Source organism: Henckelia pumila, chromosome 4 (genome assembly GCF_033568475.1).
Source record: "Henckelia pumila isolate YLH828 chromosome 4, ASM3356847v2, whole genome shotgun sequence".
Classification (NCBI taxonomy): Eukaryota; Viridiplantae; Streptophyta; class Magnoliopsida; order Lamiales; family Gesneriaceae; genus Henckelia; species Henckelia pumila.
This window is the reverse complement of record NC_133123.1, coordinates 158,495,806-158,512,349: the sequence shown is the minus strand read 5'-3', so window position 1 is coordinate 158,512,349 and position 16,544 is coordinate 158,495,806. Positions and strand designations below refer to the sequence as shown.

Sequence of the window (16,544 nt, the reverse complement as noted above, 5' to 3'; positions counted from 1 at the left end):
TCTGTTATGACATATAGCATGTCATCATCCTGTGCTGCAAGATGTGCCTGCATGCGAATTTTCCAATCATCATACTCTTCTTTAGAAAACATAGGAATTCTGTTGAAAGAAGTCATGATTTGAAAACTTCAGATCAGCAGTTGAGAAAGGAACCCGCTCTGATACCACTTGTTGGGATCGGTTCAGAGGGTAGAGGGGGGGGTGAATACACTCTGAAACTTTTCTTCTTCTTCTTTAAAATGATCAAGTGAGGTTTAGTTCACTTAATCAGTTTTCTCAACTTCTAAAACGTTTTGAACAACTTAAATAGTGCGGAAATAGTTCAGAGGTTTTAGTGATGCAAAGTTTATAATGCAATGTATGAGCAGGATGTAAGATAAATGGCAGTAAATGCTAAAGCACGATTTTATGGAAGTTCGAAGGCTTAATCCTTCTACGTCTCCCCTTCTTCCACTCAGGAAGGAATTCACTAGAAGACTTTGGTTATTACAACGTCTTGTAATACACCCACTTCAGACTTAGAACTTATCCAATGCCTAATCCGAAACTCCTAGATTTACACAGATAAGATTCTCAGTTCTTATCAGACTGGTGGAAGCTTTCAGAGCAGCTTCAAGTCTCTTCAACACTGAGTATAGTTGAGTTGAGCTTCTCAGACTGCAGAGCGGTCGAGAGGCTTGAAAACCCTAAGATGATCCTTGACGATCAGATATGTGAACTGTAGGCGAGGGTTTATTTGAGCAGCAGATGAATGATCTTGTAAGTGTGCTCAAGTATATCAGATGAGGACTTCTGATATTTGTCAAGTGATTGAAATTTTTCTGAGTTGCTTGTCTCTCTTCGTTGTCTCGTATCACTTGTTGTTGTTCTTGTTGTTGTTCTCTTTTTGAGCAATCTTCCCTTTATATAGGTCAATCATCAACGTCTTTATTTTGAACGTTCTGATGCTGCATTGAATGCACATTTAATGCTCATAAATGCATTGATGATTCTGCATGAGGATCGTACACTGCAGACAACTTCCAGGGTCCAAAACTGGAATAAACGGTCGAATGCTTTATCTGCAGTCATTCTGTGTTTTTGCCATTTTGGTACAACCTGTTGTCTTGATTTGCAGGAGTCAACAAATCTTCTGAAACGCCGGTTCTGCTTTTAATAAAGGATCCTGCAAAGAACATCTTGTCACAGGTACTTGTCTCGAGATATCTAGATAGGCAGTTGGCATTCTACCGGTAGAGATATTTGTCCTCTGCTGGTTTGAATAACCAGTCGATAAGCTTGTGACTTCAACCGGTCGAGAGATAAAGGCGGTTGACAAGCTTCCGGTAGATAGATTTATCCTCTGCTGGTTTTGATAGCCAGTCGATAGGCTTGTGACTTCAGCCGGTCGAGAGCAAAGGCGGTTGACAAGCTTCCGGTAGAAGTTGTAGTAGATTCCTGAAATACAATGGTTGGCAGCACATTCCTATACAATGAGTTGTTGTTTGTTATCACCAAAATATCGGATTCAACATATATATATATTATTTTTTTTAAAAAAAATAATACTTTAGATCAACCAAAGAAAACATCAAATCTAATCATAGAGCTTTCCCAAATTTTGGAACAAATGTGACATGGACATTGAATTGATACTGTGAAGGGTAAAAGGGTCAAAATTGGAATTCACTGCTTTTATTCTTCTTCTTCTTTAAGACAAGAATATGAACAAAATAAAATCGAATCACAGGTCTCGCTCCTTAATATTCGCTTGGCTCCGCCGCATCTTCGCCGTCTTCCTCGCCGCCGTGCCGTCTCTTTCTACGCATTTCCGCCGTCGCAGGCCGTTAAGTTCGTACCTTACAGCTCGGTCTTCCAACGAACTGATTCAGTGAGGTTTCAATTGCAAGATTCTGGAGTTCTTGCTCCCGACTTGAGAGTCACTTCAGCTTCTTGATAAACTATCGGTTCCAAAATTATAAGGTCCGTTTTCCGGCGGAGCATTAAGGGCCCGAAGGCTTTTTTTTTTCTTTTCTTTTTTCGGTTGCAGCAGAAACGCGTGCTTGGTGGAATTAACACTGGAAAAAGGCTCGAATTCTTGATGTCCGGTCGTCAGAACGGCGACCACTGGTTTTGTATATTATTTGTTGTATAACTATCTGGCAATTGGCATTGCCAGCTCGGAGAAGAGACCCGGTGATCATATTCCGGGCTGGTTTGTAATTTAAGTTTTTTTTTTGTTGTAATAATTTTGTTGTGAAAAATGGACGACGAGGTTAGGGATTCAGGGAATGCTGATGTCAGATCCTCGTACTGGTTAGATGCCTGTGAGGATGACGACTATTTTGTTGATTTAGGAGCTAACACGACTGTGGTTCCCGAATCATATTCTCAGCAGGTTTCCAATGACCCTTGTTTCTTTGATGGTAGTGAACCATCGAAGAAGAGGAGAGTTTGGGATAGGACTTCAGGCAGGAAGAGACGTCGAGGTCCAGATGATACAGAGATGGATGTGAGGGTCAGGGATCAAGTTAGAAGAAGGGAACGCTATAATTCATGTAGTTGGAAGGATAGGGAGTTCAGGGAAGCAAAGGGTTTCTGGGAGAGGGATAAAACAACAAATGAATTGATATTTCAAGTGGGTTCTTGGGAATCTTGTCGAAATAGAAAAGAGAAGTTGAACAATGAGAAAATTAACAAAGGTGACGAAGATTTGGAAGAAAATAAAGTTGATGAGCCGAAAGAGAAGCTTCCTGAAGAGCAAGCTCGCCAATATCAGCTGGATGTTCTTGAGCAGGCAAAGAGTAGAAACACAATTGCTTTTCTTGAAACTGGGGCTGGAAAAACACTGATCGCTGTTCTGCTTATAAAAAGTATCAGCGTAGAGTTGCAAAAACAAAATAAAAAATTGCTTGCAGTCTTTTTGGTACCTAAAGTTCCACTCGTGTATCAGGTAGTGATCTACTGGACAATGAGTGATGTTTTTTTCTCTTTCAATTTGTAAGTCCTATTCAGTTACTCAACTCTTTATATGCAGCAAGCAGAAGTAATACGCGAGCGTACTGGTTATCAAGTTGGCCATTACTGTGGTGAAATGGGCCAAGATTTCTGGGATGCGAGGAGGTGGCAACGCGAGTTTGAAAGTAAGCAGGTACTTTTGAATGTCACACTTATGGTTATAATTGAAATGAAGAGTTTGTGGCTATGTATGCTAAGCTCGCCCCTTCTCCTCCTTTCAAGTGTTTGTCAATTTGTCTGATGATGAATGACTGGTGATATTAACATTGTAAAAGGAAATTTAAATGTTTCATTTGATTTTTTTTAGCATTGATAATGATGCCCTCGATTAAATCGAATGCAGTAAAAGATGCTCTAATTTTCTCCAGCTCTTATATCATTTGAATTTGTACCATTTGCGGAGTTCAATTCACATGGAAAACTCACTTCATATGCTTAGATATACTTCCTCATTTGGTGATGCATGAAATCACCTTGAAAGTTGAAACCATGGAGATTTGACATTAAACCTGCCAGTTTTGATAATAGAGAAACAAGAATGAGTTTGGAGGCATAAAGTAGATTTACCTTATCTAATGAATCGTAAAACTGGAGGGAAGAAAAACTAAATAATTGGCATTACTTTTAGATTGCAGATGTCTAACGATTACTTTTGCCAAGATTGTTAAAAAATCAGGCATTGTAAGTTATGAAAAATATTACTTTAATTGTATGTGGAAATATAACATAACAAGTGGAGTTTGCTGCAGTTATATATCTCCTCAATTTGTGAATTGGAGGGCTGTGTCTTGAAAATAGCGATTGTGTCCTTTGCGTTTTACTATTTTTTAAGAAGTTTTGGTAAAATCCAGGTACCTATTGTAGTGTAACGTGGTCGAGCACCGATGTACCTATTTTAGTTAAGAAGAAAGATAAAGTGGATAAAGTAATAGTCAATCAAGGCAAACCCGTGGTAAATAATAAGTGAAAAATTATTGCATCTGCTTATTTGTGTCCCACTCTCCACTCACCTTAAAGTTGAGAAATAAATTTGTACCAAAAATCGAGACCATGTTACCGAGGTGAGCTTGACATTTTGGAAAAATCTGAAAGTTAAAGAAAGCAGGTCGGTAATGGGAGATTTTGTTGGAACTTTTGGGAATCTTATTAAGTTTCTCTACCATCTGGCGAGATTCAATCAACATTGGAGCATTATCATCTCATAATCACACTCCTTCAGTATCTCAGTTGTTATTTCTCTAGAGTCAATGCGTGAACCCCTGATCCGTCTTTTGTAGTTATCATCTAATTCCATTTATATAATATTATCGGTTCTGATAAAAAAAACTTAATTCATCATGTTCTTTCTTGTGAAGACCAATGACTTTCTGTGATTTACATGTTAAAACTAATAAGCTTCATTAGAACACCATTATTCTTCCGTTTCAGAACTTACCTGTTTTGGTGCATTTTAAAAAATTTGGATATTCCATGCTTTCGTTGTTGCCAAACACATATGTGAGACCATGTGAGAAGCATGGTCTATTCCCTATGGATGTATATTTGGTTACTCTGGCTTGTAGTCAATAACTTATAGAACATTAATACTTTTCTTTTTCTTTTTTTTTTTCACTTGTTTCTTGCTTGTTCATGTTTGGCGCTGTCACTCTAATACACTTAACTGTCAGCTGCCATCATGTGGCAAATACGCTTTAAAAACAGTGAAATAGCAGTTGAAAACTATCTCAAATTCCTATGGTAATTATAAACAATAGCTTTTGGATATGTGGTCATTTGAAAGCATAGTGGTGTAGCTTATACGATTGGGCGGATTTTGGGCCAGTTGCCTACTAGTAGGCGTTGTAATGGATATCTTTTTGCTAAAATTTCAAGACTTTGCTGAAATATGTGCAAAATTATCGTTCTGAAGTTACAAAGTCCAAGCACTGGAATTTACTACAGAAAACTTGTGAAGGCACTTAATGTTTCTTCCTTCTGTTTCTCTTTAACCAGGTCTTAGTGATGACGGCTCAAATTCTTTTGAATATACTTAGGCACAGTATAGTGAAAATGGAAGCAATAAATCTCCTTATTCTGGACGAATGTCATCATGCAGTAAAGAAGCATCCTTATTCATTGGTGATGTCTGAGTTTTATCACACAACACCAAAAGAGAAGAGGCCATCAGTTTTTGGGATGACTGCATCTCCTGTCAACTTGAAGGGTATTATTCTTATTTGTGTCTCTATATCGCAAAGTATTAGGTTCTTCTAGGAAACACCACATGGATTTTTTATCCGTAGATACAAACATAAGTTTTTATTGGTTCTCTTTTGATATTTCTTTGCACTAGGTGTTGTGTTGGTCCCTTGTTATGTTCATTCATTGAAGTTTCTTGAGCTGAAGAAATTTGTACTTTGTTGTTGCAGGTGTTTCTAGCCAAGTGGATTGTGCAGTAAAAATTCGAAATCTGGAGAGTAAACTAGACTCTGTAGTTTGTACCATTAAAGACCGTAAGGAACTGGAGAAACATGTACCGATGCCTTCAGAAGTGGTGGTGGAGTATGATAAAGCTTCTAGCTTATGGTCTCTCCATGAAAAAATAAAACTAATGGAACAGACTGTTGAAGAGGCTGCTCGGTCAAGCTCTAGAAGAAGTAAGTGGCAATTCATGGGAGCAAGAGATGCTGGAGCTAAGGAAGAGTTGCGTCAAGTTTATGGTGTGTCTGAACGAACAGAAAGTGATGGTGCTGCAAACTTAATCCAAAAATTGAGGGCGATCAATTATGCACTTGGTGAACTAGGCCAGTGGTGCGCTTACAAGGTGGTTTGCCATCTTTATTATAGATTGTATTTTACACTCATCCTATGCAACTGATGTCCAAGTTTGCCTACTTGTATCTGTATATTTTTTCTCTCTCTTCCTCCATTTTTTGATGGGCTGGTGGTGAAGTTGGGATATGGATATGCTGACAGCCAAAATCAGGCATAAACTGCTTTGTTCTGGGTGACTGGAGTTATTGGTCTCATGCATTATATTTTTGCCTTTTCTTTTCATTTTTTTTGGCAGGTTGCGCATGCATTCTTAACAGCTTTGCAAAATGATGAAAGGGCAAACTACCAACTTGATATCAAGTTCCAAGAATCTTACCTAATCACAGTTGTCTCTCTCTTGCAATGTAATCTGTCTGAAGGAGCCATTTCAGAGAATAATGCTACAGGTTCTGACATGGATGATGCTTCTGTAAATGGGAATGTGCCCGATGAACTTGAGGAAGGGGAACTCACTACCAGTCACAGTGAGTACTTTGCCATCTTTATCTTAAATAGTGCACACTAACAATGACTTATTGATTGCCCTATCCTGTAAACATTTTGTCATTATCCAACTGAAGGCTATCTCTGAACTCTGAGCAAGAGTACCCAGTTCTTTCCTGGGTAGTGAAACACAAACCAACTGATTTTATCTGCTTGATTTATGTATTGTCCAAATCTTACACTGGAAAAAGACGCTGAATCAAATTAGTGTTTGTTTGTGCCTTTGATTATGTGGAATAATGATCTTTGATCTTTTTTTCTGACAAAAAAATGTTGCTCGATTATGGTGTTTCAAGACTTTTTTTTTATTCACCACCCTGTTTGATTAATTCTATCTATTAGATGGTACAGTTGATGATTCAACAATCATTCAAATGTCAGCTGTACCTTTTCTCATAAATCAATTATATTTATGTCCATGGAGGATTTGCTTGTCAGAGGAACCAGTCTGATGGAGGCTTGCACGTCATATTAGATTCTACTTGCAGTTATATAATTTGACAGATGCTACTTTATGCTTGAGTTATCAGTATTTGTGCTCTGGTTCTTTTGATGTATGTCTTACAACTTGGTGGTGGTTTCTGGTTCGTGAATTTGTCATTGGATTGATAATGTGATGATAATGTCTGTTAGTTGTCTCTGGTGGGGAGCATGTTGATGTGATTATTGGAGCTGCAGTTGCTGATGGGAAGGTGACTCCAAAGGTGCAGTCATTAATCAAAATACTTCTAAAATATCAACACACAGAGGATTTCCGTGCAATAATTTTCGTCGAACGTGTTGTGGCAGCCTTGGTTCTTCCTAAGGTCAATTGAGTACAGCAAACAATTATTGTGGCTTGAAGCGATTTCTTGCCAGCTAGTGTCTGCCTACATGAATTAAAGTTTCTGGTATCTGTTCAGGTGTTTATGGAACTTCCATCTCTAAGTTTTGTCAAATCAGCAAGTTTGATAGGGCACAATAACAGTCAAGAAATGCGAACCTCTCAAATGCAAGATACAATTGCCAGATTCCGAGACGGGCGTGTATGTTAAACTTTCAATATATTGCTTGAATTCCCTTAGTAAATTCCTATCAAGTTATTTGGTATTCATGTGTTTGACAGGTGACTGTCTTAGTTGCCACTAGTGTTGCCGAGGAGGGACTTGATATTCGGCAATGTAATGTTGTCATCCGCTTTGATCTTGCCAAAACTGTGTTGGCTTACATTCAGTCCAGAGGTCGAGCTCGAAAACCTGGATCAGATTATATTTTGATGGTTGAGAGGTAGACTCTGTGCCATAACTTTACTTTCCCATGAAGTGACAACTTATATATATATACACATACATACATATATATATACACACGTACATATATATATATATGTATATATATAAACAATAACACAATCTATTACTTAGAAATATTATCCAAAGCTACATCCATCAACCAAGATGGGTAAAAACCTTCATCCATTACAAAGGGAAAGGGTGATAAAGAGCAAACATCGCAAGTCGATGGGCCAGCTTGTTCGCACATCTACTAACATGATTAATACTAACAAAGCCTCCCAAAGCAAGAAGATCCAAGATGTCGTTGATCAGATTGCCATTCGGACTGAGATTCTCTTTCAGCGACGTCACCGTTTGGACGGCTATCAAAGAATCAGAATACACCAGCACATTAATCAATCCAAGATTCATCGACAGCAACATTCCATGTTTTATAGCTATTAGTTCAGCAGTCACAACCGAGCCCGGATTGCGAATTCCCCTACCTTCAGCAGCACATATACTCCCATGGTGGTCTCTAATAACAGCCCCAACACTAAAACATCCAATCTTCTCATTAAATCCTGCATCTACATTCAGCCTACTCAATCCCATGGGGGGTTTTGACCATCTCTTCTCGTTAGATGATTGGTTAACTAGACCTTGAGACACACTATCACGTCTTGCTTTACGATATTCATTGAGATAGAATGCCACCCAATCTACATTTACTGAACGAAACGGTTGATTCGCGATATGCTTCATTTTACAAATCTCTTTCCAAACCGCCCAAGTTTGCATTACAAAAAGCTCAAATTCATGTTTTACCAAATTTTTCTTCATATAAAGCCCACAATAAATGAAGGGCAGCTTACTGCACTTCTTCAAAACATGCCAAAGATTGGTTCGTTTCCAAGCTTCACGAACAATAAGGCAAAACAATACAGTGGTTAGTCGAACTTTGCAATGAACCACAGAAAGAACAAGCCATGCTTACCGGAACAAGTCAGTCGGAATGAAATCATGACAAGCTTGCCAAAAGAATATGCGAACTTTTTGTGGGATATGTATGGCCCTAATCTGTTTCCACCAAGCTTCCAAAGAGTAGGTAGACTGCGACGTCGGGGGTTCTAAGCTTCCTGTCTCGAGCATATAGCCATATTTTACAGTGTATTGCCCTTTACTATCCCATTTCCAGAATCTCAAATCTGTCGAATCAGTCCAACTTAATGGGATATCTAATGGATATTCTGCTTCAATTGAAGAAAAATTATTGCGCACTGCTTCCTCATTCCATGATCGATTTGCAGAAATCATATCCTCAACCATCAACATCCCACCGGTTCTGTTCGAAAAACTTTTCCCACTTGCCAATCTTGGAATCCATTTATCAGTCAGAGCCCTTATGTGATGTCCATTTCCTACTCTCCACCGAATTTCTTTTTGAATAAGGTCTCGACTCCATAAGATAGACTGCCAAATGTATGATGGTTTCGAGCCTAAATTTGCTTCCATGATATCTTCGTGTTTTAAATACCTTGCTTTTAGTACTTGTGTCATAATTGAAGAGGGATCACGAATTATTCTCCAAACTTGTTTTGCTAGCAACACTCGATTAAACTCATGAAGGCTGCAAAATCCCATACCAACATGTTGTTTTGGTCTACATAAGCGACGACTTATATAGCTTACTTAGAAATTGATGATTCATTTGCAGAGAGAATCTGTCCCATGTTGCTTTTTTAAAGAATGCTAGGAATAGTGAAGAAACTTTGCGGAAAGAAGCCATTGAGAGGACTGATATTAGTCATCTCAAGGATACCTGCGGCATAAATTCAGGAGAGGCTGTAGATGGTACAATGTACCAGGTGAAATCAACGGGTGCTGTTGTTAGCTTGAATTCAGCTGTTGGACTCGTCCACTTTTACTGCTCTCAACTGCCTAGTGACAGGTCTCTCTCTCTCTCTCTCCCTCTGCATACAAACACACACACACGTGAGGCAAATCTCTTCATGCATTTCTTATCATTTTGCAATCACTTACCTTTTATACATGCAGGTATTCAATTCTTCATCCAGAGTTTACAATAAAGCGTCATGAGACTCCAGGAGGCCCAATGGAATATTCATGTGAGCTTCAACTTCCTTGCAATGCACCCTTTGAAAAACTTGAAGGTCCTCCATGCAAGTCGATGCGTCTTGCTCAGCAGGCATGATTATGTTAAAAATCTTCACACAACTTATTTGAGTTCTTATTGTGGGGTATCTATTTGACAAATTATGGAATCTGTAGGCTGTTTGTTTGGCTGCTTGCAAAAAGCTACATGAGATGGGAGCGTTTACTGATATGCTATTGCCAGACAAGGGAATTGGGGCAGAAACTGACAAAGTTGAACAAAATGATGAAGGAGATCCTCTCCCAGGAACTGCAAGACATAGAGAATTTTACCCTGAAGGTGTTGCTGATATTCTCCAGGTTAGTTCCTCCTGTCCTTGTTTTGTATTAGCAGACTTAAGCTTGAAGATGATTCGCTGGACATACCTTCATGATTGAAATTTAACTACATTTTCTTGAAACTGAAGTGTCATTTGGATGCTTTTCGTGTTGAAATACCAATGACCTCCCTTTTTCAATTAAGAGCATAGACACACGCTAAATTGTACTCAAATATGTATGAGTTTGTCTGCATGAAAGCATTGGTGATTGCGATCCCTCCTGATTGTTGGAAGACAATTTCTAATGCAGTGAAATTCTGAATGGAATAGATTTGCAGTTAAGTCATATGTGGTTATCAAATCTACTGAATTTGTGCATAATATCAAATAAATTGAACACCAGAAATATCATCAATGTCTGGCGATGATTGTTTTGGTGCACATGTGTGTGTGGAATTAAAGATCCCGAGGTCGTCTTTCAGCAATGTTCTAAAAAGCAGTAGACGATAGGCGGATGGTCACCCACCGTCTAGACGCTTAGGCAGGGCCCAGACAGTTTTAACTTTATAGCATAACTATAATCCTTCGTGTTCATTTTAATATTTATCCAATAATTCATTTTTATCGAATTCAAACACAAAAATCATGATATTTCCCTCATCTTCATTCTATACAAATTGATGGGTAAATTTGTCAAATAATCTTTTAAAATTTTAAAAAATATATTATTCTAGCTGGCCGTCTAGGGGAATTTTGAGCTGCCTAAGCGGTGATTAGGTGGCATAGGTGGCTGATTATGTAATAACACCCAATGGCATCAACTGTCTAAAAATCGGGACGGCGGTCCTAGGTGCTGCCTGTTAGAACTGTGAATTCAACAGAGTTGTGATAGATTTTTCTTGGCGATGCATCTTTTGTTGGGACCTGCTGTTTGTAGTTCTGGCGTGTCAGTGGCTTCCAGTAGTTTCATGCCATGTTTCGATCAAATAAACAAGTCTATTGGTCATGGATTCTCCTTATTATCCCTACGTTGTCTGTTAATGCTTTGTTGTGGGGTTTTAGAAGCACATACCTACCTTTTTCTTTGCAGGGAGAGTGGATATTATCTGGAAAAGGCTGTGAAGAATCCAAGATCTTTAATCTTTACATGTACTCTGTCAAATGTGAAAATGCTGGCTTCTCAAAAGATCTCCTCCTAAACCAAGTGTCAGAGTTTGCAATAGTGTTTGGCGCTGAGTTGGATGCTGAGGTACCTTATTTTCATTTTAAGTCCAACAAGAGTAGAGTTCTTCATTTTCTCCCATATACTTGCCAGGTATTATCAATGTCGATGGACTTATTTATTGCTCGGGCTGTGATAACAAAGGCTTCACTTGTTTATGAAGGGCTGACAGAAATTAGAGAAACTCAGGTGTGTAGATTCTTTCTTTGATTATTTGAATCATTACTTTGCTGTGCTTGGCTTAGAATAAAAGTTTGAGAAAGCACCAACATTTTTCTGTATACAGTTGACTCTGCTTAAGAGCTTCCACGTTCGCCTGATGAGCATTGTTTTGGATGTGGATGTCGAACCATCCAGCACTCCTTGGGACACTGCGAAGGCATATTTATTTGTTCCTTTGTCTGGAGGAAAATCTACAGATCCAGTACATCTTATCGACTGGGCTCTAATTGATAAAGTTAATAAGACAGATGCATGGAGTAATCCCCTTCAGAGAGCTAGACCGGATGTTTACCTTGGCACCAATGAGCGAACACTTGGTGGAGACCGTAGGGAGTATGGATTTGCAAAATTGCGACATGGCATGGCCAATGAACAGAAAAGCCATCCTACTTATGGGATTAGAGGAGCTGTTGCTCAGTTTGATGTGGTCAAAGCATCTGGACTAGCACCTCATCGTGATGCTAGTAGAGTACCGTCTCTAGTTGATTTAACAAATGGAAAATTGATGATGGCTGATTCCTGTATTATGGTTGAAGATCTGGGAGGAAAAATTGTCACTGCAGCTCATTCTGGAAAGAGGTTCTATGTTGATTCTGTGCGCTTTGATATGACAGCTGAGAACTCATTCCCGAGGAAGGAAGGCTACCTAGGTCCTCTGGAGTACAGTTCTTACGCCGAATATTATAAGCAAAAGTATGTTTCCCGCACTTTGAATTTGCTAAGATTTATTTTGTTTTGACTCTTCCCCTATTGCATAGATGATGTGTGTATGAATATGAATTCCTCCATGTATCCGGTTGTTTTTATTGATATATTTCACTTTTATATGTGCTAGCTTCGAAAGAGTTTGGCTGGAATCAGGAATATGTTTGGTGAAAAAGAATTTTAAAAAAAAGGATAAAAAAATTGACATTTGATTAGGTTTTCTGTGATTTTTAAAAAGAGTTTTAGGAGAGTTGGATGAGAAAATTTTGAATCCTTTAGTGATGTTTTGCCTTTTGAAGGTTTCGGGTAGTTTAGTTTTCGTACAGTGATGAGGAATTTAAAATTTAAAATATGTTTGTGTTTTTGGAATGATGTTCTGATGGGTAGGAAAATTGATTTTTTAATTTGTAAATTCAAGCTGGTAACTGGGATTTCGAGTAGAATAATCTCAACTCAAAACTCCAAAGAGACGATGCCTTTCCGACTTGCTTTTAACCTATTTTGTGTGCAAGAATTGGCTATTTCTAGTGAAATTGGAAAAAAAATAAGATTTATCAATCATTGTAATTATTGGAGTGTGTATAAACATTTGAGTATGGATAAGGTAGTTTACAAGTGTGTTACATTGTTTTGACTATGTTTATTTTAGTTACTAGAAGACTAGAAGCCTTCAAACATTGAGCAAATTCCATTCTCTACTTGCAGCGTGGTGACCTTGCTGACCAAATTAATTGTAGGTATGGGGTAGAATTGATCTATAGACAGCAACCTCTAATAAGAGCCCGTGGTGTTTCATATTGCAAGAATCTCTTATCTCCACGGTTTGAACATTCAGATGGTATGCTCTTTGGTTAATTTTTTATTTTTATAATTTTGGTATTTAGCTTTGTGTTTGGCTATCTGATTACCCATATGGAAGTTTCTATGATAGGTCATGATGGTGTATCTGAAGAGACACCTGAGAAAACATATTATGTTTTCCTCCCCCCCGAACTATGTTTTGTACATTCTCTTCCTGGTTCGCTGGTTAGGGGTGCTCAAAGATTGCCATCTATTATGAGGAGAATTGAAAGCATGCTGCTTGCTGTTCAACTTAAGGATATCATTAATTATCCTGTTCCGGCTTCAAAGGTATTCTAGAATTTTATAAAGTGATTCTTGAAAGCAACTGTTAATGTACAGTCGTACACCTGATCTGTGATCTGGCTACTTGCAGATCTTGGAAGCCTTGACGGCAGCTTCATGCCAAGAGACCTTCTGCTATGAAAGAGCAGAGCTTTTAGGAGATGCTTACCTGAAGTGGGTTGTGAGTAGATTTCTTTTTCTAAAATATCCCCAAAAACATGAAGGTCAGCTCACCAGAATGAGACAGCAAATGGTAAGCAACATGGTACTTTATAGGTATGCTTTGAACAAAGGGCTCCAGTCATACATCCAGGCAGATCGTTTTGCTCCATCTAGATGGGCTTCACCTGGGGTGCTTCCTGTCTTTGACGAGGACACCAAGGATGCAGATTCATCATTTTTTTATGAAGAAATAGATTCCGATGAGAGGTTAAGTAGAAAGATCCACGATACTGATGGATATGAAGATGTTGAAATGGAAGATGGGGAACTTGAGAGTGACTCAAGTTCTTATCGTGTGCTCTCTGGAAAAACTCTGGCTGATGTCGTGGAAGCATTAATTGGTGTCTATTATGTCGAAGGTGGAAAGTATGCTGCCAACCACCTAATGAGATGGATAGGAATTGACATCGATTTTGATTTGAAAGAAATTAAATACTCAGTCAAGCCGAGCACTGTTCCAGAGAATATACTGAGAAGTATCGATTTCGATTCATTAGAAGGTTCTTTGAATTGCAAGTTCAGTGATAGAGGGTTGCTTGTTGAAGCTATAACTCATGCATCACGTCCATCTTCTGGAGTGTCTTGTTATCAACGACTAGAATTTGTTGGTGATGCAGTGTTAGATCATCTCATCACAAGGTACCTGTTCTTCACATACACAGATTTGCCTCCAGGACGTCTAACCGACTTGCGAGCAGCTGCTGTAAATAACGAGAACTTTGCACGCGTGGCTGTCAAACATAACCTTCATACTCATCTTCGCCACGGTTCAAGTGCCCTTGAGAAACAGGTTTGCAAATTTTTGTCTTCTTCGTTTAGCTACCGTGTGTTATATGTCCATTGCTTTTATTTTAACCCACTTTCAGATTCGGGATTTTGTGAAAGAGGTTCAGAATGAACTTTCAAAACCTGGGTTCAACTCTTTTGGTTTAGGGGATTGCAAAGCTCCGAAAGTTCTTGGAGATATTTTCGAATCAATTGCTGGGGCTATCTTCCTTGATAGTGGATGTGTTACCGCATCTGTATGGAAGGTTAGCTTCATTAATGTAACCCATCAGAATTTTATTGACTCATAATGTTGTTACTTGTTAGGGATGGGCTTGGAGGTTTGAGTTGGAATGTATTTGGTGTAAATTTCCAGGTTTTTCAGCCCTTGCTGAACCCGATGGTTACTCCAGAAACGCTCCCGATGCATCCTGTTCGAGAATTACAAGAGCGATGCCAGCAACAAGCTGAAGGCCTAGAATACAAAGCTACTCGGAGTGGGAACCTGGCTATCGTGGAAGTTTATGTTGATGGTGTGCAGGTCGGGGTCGCCCATAATCCTCAAAAGAAAATGGCACAAAAACTGGCCGCCCGAAATGCTCTTGTCGCTCTGAAAGAAAAGGAGTCAGCTGAAGCCAAAGAGAGCGGTGAGGCTGATGGAAAAGAGAAGAATGGTAGCCAAAGTTTTACCAGGCAGACCTTAAATGATATCTGCTTGCGTAGAAACTGGCCAATGCCTATATACCAGTAAGAGCTCTTTTTCTACCTTGAAATTTCTAATTAAAAATGTCGTTCGCGGAGAAATATTCATTTATATGGCTTTTTTTTCCCAAAAAAAAAAAAAACGTTTCAGATGTATACACGAGGGTGGTCCAGCACATGCAAAAAGATTTACCTTTGCTGTGCGTGTTAATACTTCTGATAGAGGATGGACCGATGAATGCATCGGCGATCCAATGCCGAGTGTCAAGAAAGCGAAGGATTCTGCTGCAGTTCTCCTTCTGGAACTTCTGAATAAATGGTATACATGATAATTCTTTTACAGAAACGCGACGTTGGATGCTTGTCATCTAGCAACCGATCTGAAAGGTTATACTTTACGTCTCTTTTTTGTATTGCATCATTTAATTCATCAACAGTCCCTCAAGGCCTGTGAATCTTCCATCTTTCTGCCCTGCTGGAGGGATTTATTTTGTATACTCCCCAGCTTCTATATAGCTCTTCGGCTAGTAAGTTTAACTCGTGATTTTGCTGGGAAAGAACAGAAGAAAATATTTTTTCGCCTCGTTTTCTGTCTTAAAGACAGAGAGTTGTAGGAAAACATTTGGCAGTGAAGTTACTCATTCCCTTATCTGTGCTCCTCAGCTTCAAATCTGCTGTGTTTTTACCAAATCGATTGAGCGTATACCTCGCGTGTCGCCGCATTTTTGAGCACCATGAATGTGGTTGAAGATGCCGGAAACCTCGGTCAAGTATTATGGCAGATGACATCTTACTGATCTACATTTGGTGTCTATATTGCGAGGATAATTTGTCATAAGGTGAATGATGGCAAAGGGCAAAGGGCAAATGGGCAAATACCATCTCTAAACTTCTTGTGGAAATATATATTGGGTGGTCGGATTTTTTTGTTCCTCGGATTTAGTTTTTATGATCGATAAATAATAATAACTGATAATTATTTTTAAAAACTATAGTATATATAACGAGTTTTTTGATAAAAATATAAAAATGATATGTTCAACAGAATAACAAGATCTTAAAATAGGAAAAGATTGAGAAGTGTAAATTACCATTAAACAAACACGTATGTTCATGACATAAGCGTAATTTCACTTTTTTAACACAACCTTGGAGGGTTTAGATATCAATTTTTTTCTCATATAGAATATGATACCACATCATAACATTTATTTATTTATTTTTATCAAAATTATACGTAGTAGTCGTAATAATAATACTGATAACAATAATGGGTTTTTAAAAAATAAATTTAATTTCAAGAATAAGGTGATTTCCTTGATGATTTTAACAATAATTCATAATATAAGAAGATCGGAAAGTGTAAACTATCATAAAAAGAGTAGTTTTTGTGACATGATCGCGTGGAATTTTGTTTATATTTACAATAAGAACAATGTTTTTTTTAAATGACCTAAATAAGAACTTTGTCTCATAAAATTGATATGTGCGATCGTTTCACAAGAGTTTTTTTGTTTATAAAAAAACACGTACGTGGAGGAAAAAAAAAAGAATATAATGAACACATTACACTAGGTCCATGTGTATTACTAGAAATGT

At 38.3% G+C, this 16,544-nt stretch overlaps 1 protein-coding gene across 7 annotated transcripts; it reads left to right on the top strand.

The window, feature by feature from the left end:
* Window positions 1-1,723: 1,723 nt before the first annotated feature.
* On the top strand, window positions 1,724-15,884 carry LOC140865961 (endoribonuclease Dicer homolog 1). 7 transcript variants are annotated; one of them, XR_012144767.1, is made up of 20 exons: window positions 1,724-2,932; window positions 3,017-3,130; window positions 4,990-5,200; window positions 5,406-5,800; window positions 6,047-6,275; window positions 6,928-7,100; window positions 7,197-7,319; window positions 7,400-7,560; window positions 9,265-9,498; window positions 9,606-9,756; window positions 9,840-10,022; window positions 11,073-11,393; window positions 11,491-12,119; window positions 12,869-12,969; window positions 13,051-13,262; window positions 13,348-14,268; window positions 14,345-14,509; window positions 14,620-14,990; window positions 15,097-15,332; window positions 15,609-15,884. XR_012144767.1 is itself a non-coding variant. In XM_073270808.1 (20 exons), exons 1-20 carry the CDS (start codon window positions 2,243-2,245, stop codon window positions 15,272-15,274), a joined length of 5,484 nt encoding a protein of 1,827 aa, XP_073126909.1. In that variant the 5' UTR covers window positions 1,724-2,242; the 3' UTR covers window positions 15,275-15,482. The 7 variants fall into 7 exon arrangements, 6 of the variants coding, with proteins under 6 accessions (XP_073126909.1, XP_073126908.1, XP_073126907.1 ...); XM_073270808.1 differs by lacking the exon at window positions 15,609-15,884 and having other exon boundaries at window positions 11,073-11,231; window positions 11,298-11,393; window positions 13,063-13,262; window positions 15,097-15,482; XM_073270807.1 differs by lacking the exon at window positions 15,609-15,884 and having other exon boundaries at window positions 11,073-11,231; window positions 11,298-11,393; window positions 15,097-15,482.
* Window positions 15,885-16,544: the final 660 nt, after the last annotated feature.

Excerpts from the sequence above, each read along its gene's own strand:
- LOC140865961 (XM_073270805.1), top strand. The coding sequence starts at position 2,243 with ATGGACGACGAGGTTAGGGATTCAGGGAATGCTGATGTCAGATCCTCG. Across the intron at positions 7,561-9,264 it reads TATATTTTGATGGTTGAGAG|AGAGAATCTGTCCCATGTTG; the intron begins GTAGACTCTGTG and ends ATTCATTTGCAG. Across the intron at positions 14,269-14,344 it reads CAAGTGCCCTTGAGAAACAG|ATTCGGGATTTTGTGAAAGA; the intron begins GTTTGCAAATTT and ends ACCCACTTTCAG.